The sequence below is a fragment of the Macaca fascicularis genome, chromosome 1, assembly GCF_037993035.2.
Source record: "Macaca fascicularis isolate 582-1 chromosome 1, T2T-MFA8v1.1".
Lineage (NCBI taxonomy): Eukaryota > Metazoa > Chordata > Mammalia > Primates > Cercopithecidae > Macaca > Macaca fascicularis.
The window spans coordinates 16,079,864-16,093,672 of record NC_088375.1 but is presented as its reverse complement, the minus strand read 5'-3'; the positions used below and the strand labels follow the sequence as shown (position 1 = coordinate 16,093,672).

The 13,809-nt window shown below is 44.8% G+C and overlaps 1 protein-coding gene across 16 annotated transcripts in view; it reads right to left on the bottom strand.

Annotated features, from left to right (window-relative positions):
• Window positions 1-13,809, bottom strand: part of PCNX2 (pecanex 2) — a 309,218-nt gene that overhangs the window by 33,653 nt on the left and 261,756 nt on the right. For 15 of the 16 annotated variants that reach the window (XM_015440348.4, XM_005539760.4, XM_065545159.1 and 12 more), the window contains 3 exons: window positions 10,906-11,159; window positions 3,447-3,680; window positions 1,191-1,303 (listed from right to left, as the gene is read on the bottom strand). In XM_015440348.4, coding sequence (XP_015295834.3) covers window positions 1,191-1,303; window positions 3,447-3,680; window positions 10,906-11,159 — 601 coding nt within the window. Of the gene's footprint in view, window positions 1-1,190; window positions 1,304-3,446; window positions 3,681-5,708; window positions 6,018-10,905; window positions 11,160-13,809 lie in introns of all 16 variants that reach the window. The other variant, XR_012414710.1, reaches the window with a different exon arrangement.

Genomic DNA, 13,809 nt, shown 5'->3' with positions numbered 1-13,809 from the left:
AGTCTCCCTGGGCTTGGTTACCTGACAGCCCAGAACTGTGAAGGTTGCTAAACAAATAGACAGGTGGGTTTTGCCCTTAACAAGCTTATAATCCCACCGAACGACACAAAACTCACTCAAGTCAATATCAAAAGAACCCCTTTTGCAGAGCACCATCAACAATATAATATAGACACAATGAAGCAAGTTCAAGTAGAAAACATCCCGGGGATGGGGCGGAGGCTACGTAGAGGCACCCTTTCTTCTCTAAGCTCCCTAGGTTTGTGTTCTCAAGCTTGGCTGCCCATTGACATCACCTGGGAGCTTTTGAAACTTGGAATTTGTGGTCCCACCCACAGACGTGCTGATAGAATTGATTAAATATCCTGGGAATCAGGATATTTAAAGGCCTGACAGGAGATTGTAATGCGCACGTGGGGTTGAGAACCACTCATCAAGGTGATTCCACCTTGTGGGCAGGCAGAGTTCAGCACCACGGCCCATAGTGCTGAAAAAGGGGACATCTGTGCAGTGGCCGCTGATTTGGGTGATTTGAAGCTGACTGATGAAATTTTAAGAGCAGTTTGGCATGAGTACTCTTTCTTTGGTGGACACCACCACCTGAGTGACACAGGGTGCCAGAGAGCCAGCAGAGTTCGATTTTGTTTTTGTTCTTTAAAAAGACAGACATGAGCTATTTGCCCACTGAGGGGAGAGACCCAACAGAGAAAGGGTTTGAAAAACAGAAGGAGCATCCAATTCAACAGCGCCCCAAGGAGACGGGGTGAAGCAGGGTCTGGACTAGAGCACACATGTGAGGATTTTCTTTTATGAAGACAATTAGCGGAAAGGGAACTAACACTGATTGAGCACCAACTCTGTTAGGTACCGGGCTAGGCACTTCATAGGCATGATTTCATTGAATCTTCCCAGCAAATCTGCAAGGACCTCTGTAACAAAGAAGGTCCTATACCCAGAATCCCTGGGTCTTGACTCTTCCATGTGAATGCTATTTCCAAATCAAATACTCCAAAAGAGCAGTGATCAAAAAAATGTTCTTGCAGGCCCAACATAATTTATTATAAAAAGAACTATCTGAAAATAGTATAATAAGTCCAGCTTCAAAATAAAGAAAATGATTGACAAAATGTGTCAAACATGTAAAAGTGGGTGCCTGTGCCTAAGAGATTCTAACTTCTCCCCACAGGTACCTGATGGCCATATTGTGAGCGGCCGTTCCCAGAGCTCTCCTCCCCAGGGTGCACAGGGCGAAGGACAGGGTCACCAAGGGAGAGTCCTCGTCACTGTCCAGGGTCTTTGAAGGCTGAAAGAGCAAGAAGTGAACTCAGCTTTCACACAGTTTCCAATATGTACCAACACAGACTCATAAATGTAGAGTGACAGTGGCTTTGTAAGTCAGCCACGTGGTCATCCAGTCCCCTCTAAGATGACCTCACAGACAGGGAACGCTCAGCTTCCTGGAGCAGTTTCTGCTGTGGTTGGACATGAAAAAATAAATAAATAAATAAAAATGGAAAAGTTATTTTAGGAGAGAAAAGGGCCTACAACATGGGCTGATGACCTGCTTTTCTGGGATTTGAAATATGGCACTTCAGGTCATAAAGATGGGCAGTGATTACAGTCAAATGGGTGCCCACCTTAACACTCTCCAATGCAAAGGAGAGGCATGGTCGAGCAGGGAGAGAAGAAGAACTTGGATCCAGTGTGAAGGAGAGTCCTCTGTTCTCTAACAAGGAGCCCTGTGGGTTGACTGCTTGACTGTAAGTCCACAATCAACAACCAAATTAAAGGCATCTTTCAGCTTGGGCATGGTGGCTCATACCTGCAATCCCAGCACTTTGGGAAGCCAAGATGGGAGGATCACTTGAGCCCAGGAGTTCAAGACCATCTTGGGCAACATAGCAAAACCCCATCTCCATAAAACATTCTTTAAATATTAGCCAGGTGGCCAGGTGCAGTGGCTCATGCCTGTAATCCCAGCACTTTGGGAGGCCGAGGTGGGCAGATCACCTGAGGTCAGGAGTTCGAGACCAGTCTGGTCAACATAACCAAACCCTGCCTCTACTACAAATACAAAAATTAGCCGGGCATGGTGGTGTGCACCTGTAATCCCAGCTACCCAGGAGGCTGAGGCAGGAAGAGTCGCTGGAACACGGTGGGGCAGAGGCTGCAGTGAGCCGAGATTGCGCCACTGCACTCTAGCCTGAGCAACAGAGCAAGACTCCGTCTCGAAAAATAAATACATAAAAATAATAAATTAGCCAGGCATGGTGGCACGTGCTTCTAGTCCCAGCTACCAGGGAGGTTAACACAAGAGGATCACTTGATCTCAGGAGTCTGAGGCTGCAATAAGCTATGATCGTTCTGCTGCACTCCAGCCTAGGGAGAGTGAGACTCTGTCTTTTAAAAAAAATTGTCCAAAGTCAGCTTAAAAAAGAAAAAAAGGGAGAGTGGGGAGATGAAGGAGAAATTTAAAGTCAAAATATCTTTTGCAAGGAAAATAAAATAATTTCACGAACCATTTGAGGAATGGACAGAGCCATCATGGAGCTATAGCCGATAACATCAATCAATTCTTTGAATATCTCAACTGCTTAAAGAGGCCTGGCATGAGTTAAGATTATTATCACACCTTCTTCGTGGTTGGTCTGAAGAAAGCAGGTTCTGCCACCTGCTTCTTCTCCCACCTGTTTTTAATCACCCATAAGAAATTCACAGAACTTGGCTAACGTTGTGGTTTGGTTTACTCTCTCTAGCACATGCCACATACTGCATCAGCTGCTGAGGAAGTTGTTTCTAACTTGTATCCCCATTTTCCAACAACAACCCGTGGACTCAGCTTTTCAAATCCTAAGAAGCAAAGTAAACCTGCTCCCTGCATTTGCTCCCTCCCCCTTCTCCTCCTCCCCTGTCCCCTTCTCCTCTTTTTGTAAACTGTCATAATTCTTGATTATATTTCTAAGAGGCAGGATTCACTTCCAGAAGTGTTCTCAGCACATAAACAGTAACAGCACAGACACACAAAATAATGATGACAGAAGTTAAGTTGGACCATCTGATTCTAAATAGAATTTTCATGTCCATGATTTAATACGTTCAGTAAATCCCCCCGATTTCAGCACAGATAGACTTGGTAGGGAAATCCCAAAATGTAATTTTAAACAAAGAAGCTTCAAATGTTTAAAAGTTATAATAGAGGCTTAAAACTTCGCTGGCCCTGAGCACTGCATAAAGGGATCTATCCCTTCAACTGTTCTTCATTGGAGACATGCCATATTGATTCTCCTATTTAATTTTGCTTACCTTCAATAAACATCTATCCAAATAGTGCTTTTTTTCTATCCTCTATGTTAAAAGTCTACCATAGAATATAAGAAAGAACGGGCATTACACTGTTCTTTATTAAACTTACAGTCCATGCCTCAGTCCCCACCTCCCTGACCTACCTCTTGTGTTTTCCGTGCGCAGTGTTGAATCCATTCTAGATAAACATTGCAGAAGCTAGCTCGTGTGATCCCCTGCAGACACGGGACGTAGTCATCATCAATGTTAATGTTGAACATTGCAAGGTCACGCTCAATGTAATGCCACTTGGCAAAGGGTTGCAGGGACTTCAGAAGTGACTCATTTTTGATCCAGGAGAGGAGTTTGGGAGACGTTACCATATAGTATATTATACTCTGCAGAGAAAAAGCAAGGTTTTGAGCCCTTACAGCTATTCTAAAGCCAGGAAGATTTTATTTATTAATTTAATCTTAGAAAGTAAATCAACCTCAGGAAAGTTAAGAGACATGAAATCCCTACATGTGGTATCATTTGTATTTTCCGCTGGGTGTAATGCACAGAACTCATTTGAGACATTTCTAAAATGTCCTCTCTTAAGGGTTATCTTCGGGGAGAGGAAAGTGAGAAGAACGTAATGCTAACAGAATGTAACGGAACAGAATTTCTGTGATGAGGAAGAATGACAGTCAGCCCCATCCCTTCTGAGAGAAGCACGCAGAAGCACCGTTTGCTGGGGTTGCTGTAGGCTTCGGTGGGTACTAGACTAGCTTCAGCTTAGAGACTGGGATAGACCTTCCTCCAGAGCCTTAACAAAAGAGTATTTAATGAACTAAAACAACAGGGTTTTCAGTTTGTTTGTTTGTTTTTTGAGATAGCAGTGTCTCTCTATGATGTCCAGGCTGAAGTGCAGTGGCACAGTCATGGCTCACTGAAGCCTTGAACTCCTGGGCTCAAGCGATCCTCCTGCCTCAGCCTCTAGAGTAACTAGGGCTACGGGTACAAGCCACCATGTCCGGCTAATATTTTAGTTTTTATTTTTGTAGAGACAGGGTCTTGTTGCCCAGTCTGGTCTTGAACCCCTGCCTCAGCCTCCCAAAGTGCGAGGATTACAGGTGTGATCCACTGTGCCCAGTCAAAACAACACAGTTCTTATGGAAAGTATTGACGATGTGAAATTGTTGTCACCTTCACACAATCCTGAGCACCCAGACAGTGGACATCTGTGATATGTTCACAAGTAACCCATGTTTCCTTCTTAATCAGACACTGTACTTATGAGTCCCACTTGGGGAAAATGCCTCCCTTGGGCTTGATTATTCTGAGTAACAGCTTTGTGGAAAGCCATTTTGTAGTTTTTGAATAAATTCCTCCATCAAAAAGGCTAGCACCTGGCCTCAAGAAATTGAAATGGGACAGAGGAAATGAAAATCCAAGCCTGATAGGCTTGGATCAGGATGTGCTGCTGCGGAGTCCCTGCCAGCACGCACCGCCTCTGCCGCTCCATTATAACAGAAAAATGCAGGTGGTGCTTGGGGCTATTGAGGCTGAGGGGCACCCCTGGAACGAGGCTGCACATCTCATCGTGAAATCATGAGGGGCTGGAGGGCTCACAGTGTTTGACGCAAGGAGGCAGGGATGTGTGCTCCTGTTATAAACAAACGCTTAATTGATGCTCTTCTCTGTTTATAAAAACATACTCTTTTTAAATGAGAAAGCAGAAAACGAATATTGGGTGGATGGAAACAAAGTCTTCAGTGACTGACACCTGTAAGTAGAGTGGGCTGAGAAACCCTTTTCTAGGGGAGCCCCCACCCTCCCTCTCTGGCTCTTCCCTCCGTCTGGCTGGGAAATAAAACCCAGAGCTCAAGGCCTCAGGTTACTTGGGTATCTGGTTTCAAGGTTTTTTTTAGGACTTCAGCAGGTGAACAGACAGTCTTTGATTTCCACTAAACAACTGCAAACACATGACTTAGGCTCTCTGCTGTGAGGACCAAGGACAGCCTGGACTTTGGGGAGGTTCATCTGTGGTTCATGGCTTATGCTCTTCCTTCTTTTGGGCACATCTTCTATTACACTCTACAGTCTACCTGTCCCAAAAATGAGGAAGTGGAAAAATGAAATCTGCAGATAATAACTAGAATTCAGTGGCGTGCCTGTTCTCCCATCCTCTGTAACACCCCGCGATAACCATCCCGGCCTCAGGGAGGCCTTCGACATAAGGAGGAAGGAAGAGAGGGAGTGATGGAGGAAGAGGTCAAGGAAGGCAGAGGTGGGAAAGAAAGACATGCTAATGATGCCCACGTTGCATGGCTGTGCTGAGGTTTAGAATGAGACAATGTATATGAGGAACTTAGCACATGGCCTGGCCCGTTGATATGTGTATAGGTGGAAAAACAGTCATGTCTTTGACATCTGTGACTTACCTACCCAGCAAGCAGGATGAGCGTGGGACTCAGAGGGGAGGCAGGCAGTGGCAGCAGTAGCAGTAGCCCAGGAGAGGTTGAGGCAGAGGGGCGAGGGAACGGGGATGGCATTAGGGGACAGGAGACCCGTTGTGTCTGTGGTGGTCACCAGAGTGCACGTCTGATATTCACAAATAGAAACTTTGAATCTGGAGGGTTTTCTCTTGTCTCCTTGCTGGCTGGATCATTTAAAGACAGTTTAAGTCGTCGGCCCAAAGTTGCAAGCAAAAGAGAGTAACGATGCCCATGTCCACGAGCACCGCTTCTCAGCTGAGCGTTACAAAGGGAAGAAAGAAATTTGGTTTCTCTAAATATCTAGCTCTAGTGAACATCTGGTCTAGTTTTTCCCCAATATGGCCTAATCACATACCAGATAGGAATAACAAACAAAGACTGAAAGAGAAAAGTGTATGTTTTCATTCATTGCTAGGGAGGAATTAACCCCACAATCGATGAAGTCAGAATAGTTAATGAGGACTTTGAATTCCAGAGGTTAACACTTCCTCCTCTCCGTCTGGCAAAACCCTGCAGTGCTGACTTCAGAACAGAACCCAGCTTGATGCTCAGCTTTCTAAATCACTGCACCGACACTTCTCACCAGGAGAAAACAGAACCACCCCAAATGCTTGCAAGTCATACCCTATCTCCATTTAATTTAGGCAGAACTTCTGTCATGGAGACATAGTCAATGAACACTGTAAAATCTTTCAGAATCTGTCAGGAGGAAGTGGATACAACACTAAGTAAAACTGATAAGTTGGGGCACTGACAATGAATTGATGCGGTAAACCTAGACTGTGCTGAAGGCAGGGCCCCTCTGAATAAATTCATGATATCTGGCTCCTCCAGCAGGGATTCTCCTGGTTCCTCGTTTTAATTGTAGATCGGCATATTCTTTCAGACAACTCATTCTAGGAAGGGGGGCCTGGCAGGCAAACCAACCTGTCGGGCTTGTTTCTGCAAGGCCAGTGATAAGCAGGTCTCCTCTCTAAAAGAACTGCCTGGAAACAATGGCAGCAGGAGAGCCAGGCCCACACAGAAAGCGGCAGATTCCTTGACTGCTAGGAGGGTTTTAAACACTAATAAATTGAAGAGAGATGGAGGAGGCACGAGGGAAAACCTCAAGTCGCCAGGAAGGAAATGATTTCAAATATATTCATAGAGGGTGGGGGAACTGACCCAGTTTATTAGGATATTTTTTAAAAATCCTTTTGTAGTAAAGGAATTATTTCAAATTTTTCTTCCTTTTAATTTGCCTTTCCAGTAAGAAAATAATAAAGGAATGAAATCAAACTCTTGAAACTTTAAGTAATTCAGAGCTACAAAGGCAACTTTGTTCACCCAGCAACCATACCAAAGAAGAAAATAATTTTTTTTAACCCCAAAATGCTGTTTCTTCTGTTCTAATAGGCAGTTAGCCCTCCTGAAATTTCCCTTAACTAGCTGCAGCGGGGAATGAGTGCAGGTTCCGAGCCACCCCTTGCTGAATGGCAGGAAAGCACTGAGTCCTGTATTTGGAGGCAACCTCGCAGGATAGGCCCGGCAGTACCAAAGTGAATTAAACATGAGGGCACCGTGAGGCCCCATCTGCCCAAAAATCTCAGCCCCATCCTGAGTGCTGACTTGGGAGTTAAGAAAATTCTTGTTTCTGTGGGGCACAATGATGTCTGTAGTAGCTCCAAAGCCTAGTTGTATATCAAATCACTTAGGAAACTTATTAAACAATATAAGTCCTTGTGTCCCAGGAGGTGGAGGTTGCAGTGAGCCGAGATCACGCCATTGCACTCCAGTCTGGGCAATAGAGTGAGGCTCCGTCTCAAAAAAAAAAAAAAGTCCTTGGGTCCCAGCCCAGGCCCATGACATTTGAATGTGTGGGTAGGACATGGGGATGTGTAATTATTCAGCTCACGAGGGAGGAGGGGAGTCTGTTCCAGGTTTGCCCTGGCTCTGGCTTGTGAGAGGCGCCATGATAGGTAGCACACCTGTGCACTGCCTGTCTCTCCTAGCCTACCTACAACTCCCATTTTGCCTTCACTCTCCTTTCTTAAAAAACAGAGTGGAAGGCATTGTTTCCCCACAAGCCAGCTATTACCCAGCAGGTTCTGGGGGGCCCTTTTGAGCCCCCTTCCATTTGCACATGATCCTGGATTTGTCCAATGGCAAACTGTCATCTTAGAAATCATCTAGGGGACTGGGAGGCCCATTTCCAGCAGTTAGGAAAAAGAAAGGTGAGTATCAACTAGCCATCCAAGGAAAGAAGGCATCAAAAAGCTGGTCCAGTCATGGAACCCCCAAGGCCTCTGTAAAAACCAACAGGGTTAGTCCAGGGAGGATGGACCGAGACAGGGCATCTCACTCTCACTACTCCTCCCTTCTCTCCCACTCACGGTGATCTGCTGGCCCCATGGTGATGGGTCGGGCCTGTCCACATGTCTGGTTCATGGAAAGACAGGGATGTGGCTCAATATTGAACCCCGTTCCCACCACCTGTGCCTGTAGCAAGCCACCAGACCCTTGCCTGAATTAGGATCTCTTCTGTCCAGACTGTATGGCCCAGACTCCAAATCTATGTTCCCTGGAACCTTTGTTCATTTAGTACAAAAAACCAAATTGGGCCATGCAATATATAGGTCATCAAACAGAGCTCTGAGGACCCAAAGAGGACTCAAGTGTGACTTCTCTGTTTAGGGAATTACCATAAAGTGAAGCAGAAGAGGTTTGCAGAGGAAGGGGAGGTGAATGTCGGCCATGGCCCTGAAGGGCAGGAAAGCACTGAGCAGCCAGCTGGTGAGGAAGAGCTGTTGGAACTGAGGTTGGAGGAGAAGGTGCGGGCATGTGGGAGGGAGAGGAGGGTCCCTACAGGAGGAGTGAACAGTGTGCAAGCGTGTGGGGCAGGGAGCACAGGTAGTGTGTGCACAGTGTGTACACAAAACAGTGAGAGATGGGGGAAGAGGGGTGGGAAACACAGCCAGTAGCAACAGTGGAGTTCTCAGGGTAGCAGATGAAAGAGTCTAGTCTAATTCTTGAGGCAACAGGAAGATGTCAACTCCAGGGCTTATCTACACGGCCTGTCCAGACCTACACTGTTAGTCCTTGCTGCCCCCTTCCAGCCACTTGCTTCACTGGCCTGTGAGTCCTCTTGTTTACTCAGTCCCTGGATCTAGCTGTTCATGCAACCACCCCATCCTGCCTCCTGAAAACGAAAGGAAATACTCAAGCGACACTTTCCTTGTTGAGGGAGAAAACAGAGATGGCTAGTTACCATTTATCATCTGCTTTCTCCTTCTTCCGTGAAGGTACAATTTCATTCCGGGCTCATGGCCACCCAAAGTACACTTTCCAGACCCTCTTCCAGGTGGCATGTGACAATGTTCCGGCTGACAGGATACAGTGGGGAGGATGCTGTAGCAGCTTCCTAGAACCTCTTTAACAGACAGCTGGTGCGTGTGCTTGGTCTTCATTTTCTGTGTCCTTTCCTCTATCCCTTAAAGCCTGTAACTTAAATTGTGGAACTGAAATTTTGGAAGATGGTTGATGATCAACCATCTCAAAGTCCGAGAGAAATAAGCCTCTAACATGCATGCCACTCTTATTTCATGGCTCACTGCCAAATCTAACACAACTGGTATATTGAGTTTGCCTAGAGTTTAGAAACAGAAGATAGGCCATAACTCCCTGGTATGCTTCCCAAATCTTCCCCCATTTACATTAGGTTGGACAAAACATGTGTAGTTTTGTATGAAATTTGAATATAATGTTTTGCATCTCTAGCACACACAAAGATGGCAAGCACAAACGGCTAAATCTGTTGTAAATATGCTGCCACAGAAAACGGTTTTGCAAACATTTTGTGTAGCAATCGCCTAGGGGGATGAGATCTAAGAGTTACTTACCCCCTGACTATCTTCTGTTTCCACGTAGCTTCAGCAGCTATTGTGGATTTTGGGAATCCCCATTACCCAGGCTGGAGTGCAGTGGTGCAATCACAGCCCACTGCAGCCTCAAACTCCTAGACTCAGGCAATTCTCCTGCCTCGGCCTCCTGAGAAGCTGGGACTACAGGTGTGCACCCCATATCTAGCTAATTTTTATTTTTATTTTTTGTAGAGATGGGGTCTTGTTATGTTGCCTAGGCTGGTCTTGGACTCCTGGGCTCAAACAATCCTGCTGCTGCCTTGGCCTCCCAAAGCTCTGGGATTACAGGCGTGAGCCACCATGCCTGAATGTATTCCAAATTTCTCAATGCCCTTTGTTTGTTAGCTGGTTAAAACTTTAGGTGCCATGTTATCTTTTCATTCTGTGTTTCCTCATTTCTGCTGGACCACCTGCCTCAGCACGCTGGCAGGGGCCTTTGTGGTCTCCGATGGATGAGCTTCCTCTTTTTGAATAGCATTAAGATGTGACGCATACCTGTGGGCCATCCAGGATTTCCACCATGCCAAGTCCCCCCAGACCTCCAGCACAGGACCCACAGCAAAGATCTCCTCCGCCACACGGCCCTCGCCTGCCCCTTCCCCTTCGGAAAACACCTCAGCCCCGATGAACACTACACATCCTCAGGCAGGTCCCACACTTGTTTTCCAGGAGACTTACTCCAAACTGCCATGATTTCTGAGGTTGAATACAGATTGGGCAGAGGTAGGCACTGAGCAACTGAAAAAATATGTTATTCTCCATGTGAGTTAGGAGGAAAGGCCGTCACAGCCGATTCTGACTGGATGGTTTAGCTACTTTTTGAGTTCTCCTTATGAACTTAAAATATAATTCTGGTTCTAAAGTGGACACTGTGCAGAGCATCTAATCTGACTCTTATAACTCAAACATGGAGGCTTAGTAATAGTTCTAGGATATTTAAATTTGTCCTCATCATCAGGACAAGCAAATCATGCTGTGCTGGAAGAGACAAAGAAAACCTAGATAAGAAAACGAACTGCCTATTGGTGCCTAAGCTTAGGATATGACCAGGGCACAAATCTCAGGTTAAGGCAAAGCCCTCTAGGACTTTTCCAAAAGTGACAGTTCCCCAGATGGCTGGGCTTCCGATTCGGAAGCTGAGGATGAGAGGCTCAAAATTTAGTTTTCGACAGAGCTCTTTCGGAGCTTCCTGTACCATCCTAGCATTTCTGCTTTAGACAGGTGTTTGGGAAACAGAGCAATACCTTGATGTAGTAGCGGATGAGGATCCTTCGGAGGTCAAACACCTGCAGCATGGTGGCCGCGTTGTTGTCCAGGATGCTGTAGCCCTCCAGGATGTACTGGGTCCGCGTGATTTCCCAGGTGAGCCAGCGGAGGTGAAAGGCAGCATTGCAGGACAGCAGGTGGGGCAAGTGGCCTGGTTTGCAGCAGCAGCAGCCTCTGTCATCCTCATCGCCCTCCATGATGGCTTCCACCTCCCTCTGCTGGCAGTAGGTTCCTGGCCGAGCACAAACATGAAGGAAGTTTGATGAGAACGCATGCTAGAATGTTCGCTTCAATGGATTTCCCCATGGCTTCATCAGAAGGGAAGAGGCTGAAGGGAGTTGAGGAATCAGGAAATTTGTTTATTCTCAAATAAGTCCCCCAAAGAAGTCATAATTCTCATAATCATGAACTCTCTTATTCACGCACATTCATTCTGAGTCTTTGTAGAAAATATATTTAAACCATTTAAAAATGTTTATGGAGCTATGAGCTAAATGTCAACACAGAAGAACATCATTTCAGTGGGAGGCAGTAGTTGACAAACAGGTTTTGAAAACGGTAGTACATACTAGCTACTTGACTTTAGTCCATTTATTTAACTGGTGCAAGCTTGTTTCCTCATCTGTAAAATAGGCTATTATAAAGATGAAATCAAATGGCATATGCAAAGTGATTAGTCACCACACAAAAATGGTAGTTGTTCCTATTATTTTTACTAGATTGTGAGCTCCCTAAGGGCAATGCCTGGCAGGTAGAAATTCAGTAAACACACAAACAAATAAATAAATTGATGAGCTAGTGAATAATTTATTCACCAAATATTGAGTGTACCCAATGCACTGTGAATATAGTAATGAAAAAAATATATAAAATCCCTGTCCTTGTATAGCTTATCAGTTTAAGCTAAAGAAGACAGGCAAAAAAATAATAAAGCAAAAAAAGGACTGGAATGACAGGGTGGGAATAACTATTTTAAATAGGGGGTCAGAGAAGGCCTCCCTGGGATGTCTGAGTAGAGAGCTGAAGGAGGTCGGGGGGAACTCAGCGCAGATAACTGAGAGAAGGGTTTTACAGGCAGACAGAAGATCATATCCAAGGCCTTGGGGTGGGAACATACTTATTATATGTTCCAGAGCAGCAAGAAAGTCTATAGTAGAGGGCACAAGTGGGAAAGCAGTAAATGAAGCAGAGAGATAGCTAGGGGCAGATCCTACTTAGAATGAGTTAGAGGAACAGTTGGATGGCTTTAGCTTAAAAGAAATGTAGTCTGACTTATGTCTTAGGAGGACCGCTCTGGCTTGCTGCCCAGAGAAAGGACTGTCGAGGGAACAAGAGTGGGAGCCAGGGCATCAGTTGTGAAGCTGTTAGTTAACCCAGATGGGAGAGAATGATGACTTGGTCCTGGGTGGTTGGAGGAAGTGGTGAGAAATGATAAGATTCTGGATATATCTGAAAGCAGTCTGATGAGATTTGTTAACGAATTTAGACATGGGATATTGAAAAGATGAGAAAAAAATGATGCTCAGGTTTCTGTCCTGAGCAGGATGAAGAATGAAATTACTATTTACAGAGGAGAGGAAGATTGCAGGAGGACCAGCCTTTGGGTAGGAGTGAAGGGAAGATCAGGGATTTACGTTTACATATGTTAAGTTTTAAGTGCCTAATATATAAAAATGGAGATGTCAGGGAGGCAGCTGAATTAAGGAATCTGGAGCTCAGGGGACAAGTCCTGGCTAGAGATTTATAAAATCTAGGAGAATTATTAGCAGTAGGGGCTATTTCAAATCACCTATATGCTAGCAAGAAAGTGTACAGAGAGCATGGAGAAGAGGTCTGAGAAGTAAACTCTAAGCATTCCAACATTTAAAAGTTGGACAGGTGAAGAGATCCCAATAAAGTGATAGAACAGAAATGGCAAGTGAGTTAGAAAGAAAACCAGGAAGTCCCAAAAGACAAGTGAAAAAAGAGTTTAAAGGAAGAGGGAACATCAGTTCCATCAAATGATGCTTACAGGTCAAATTACATGAAGAATTAACTGTTAGATTTGGCAGTATGGAGGTGTATGGTGATCTTTGCAAGACAGGTTGTAGGGGAATGGTGGGGGAGGGGTAGTCTCATGAGAGTGAATTCAAGAAATAACGGGAGGGGAAGAAGCAGAGACGGTGAATGTAGGCAACAATTTCTAGAAGTTTAAAAAATCTTTTTGACTTTATTATCTTTCTTGGCACCTTATTGCACAGGCTATGATCTCCTGTATGCTGCTGAGTAGAAGTGGTGAAAGTTGGCATTCTTGATTTTTCCAAAGAAGCATCATTTAGTTTCATTAATTTTCCTCTATTGTTTCTCTATTTTCTAGAGAAACCATAGACATCCAACTCTTATCTTTAAAATTTTCTTCCTTTTACTTGCTTTGGATTTACCATCATCAGTTTTTTCTAGTACGAGGTGAAAACTTATGTCAGGGGTCACTAACTTTTTTCTGTAAAGGGCCAGAGAGTAAATATTTTAAGCTTTGTGGGCCACATATGGTCTCCGTTGCAGCTGCCTCTCTTCCTCCTCCTGCTTCTCTTTCTCTTCCCCTTCCCTTCTTCCTTTAAAAAATGTAAAAGCCATTGTAAGCTCATGAACCCTAGTTTGCCAAACCCTGGCTCACATCTCGATTTTAAACCTTTCTTCTTTGCTAATATAAACGTTTACAGCTGTACATTTCTCTCAATACATTGCTTCAGTTACATCCCACGTGTTTTTTTATATGCTGTGTCTTGTTTTCATTCAATTCAGTTATTTCATGATTGACTTAGTTATTTCTTTTTTGACTCACGAGTTTAGAAGCGTGTTGCTTATTTTCCAAATATTGGGGAATTTTTATGATGCAAATTTTT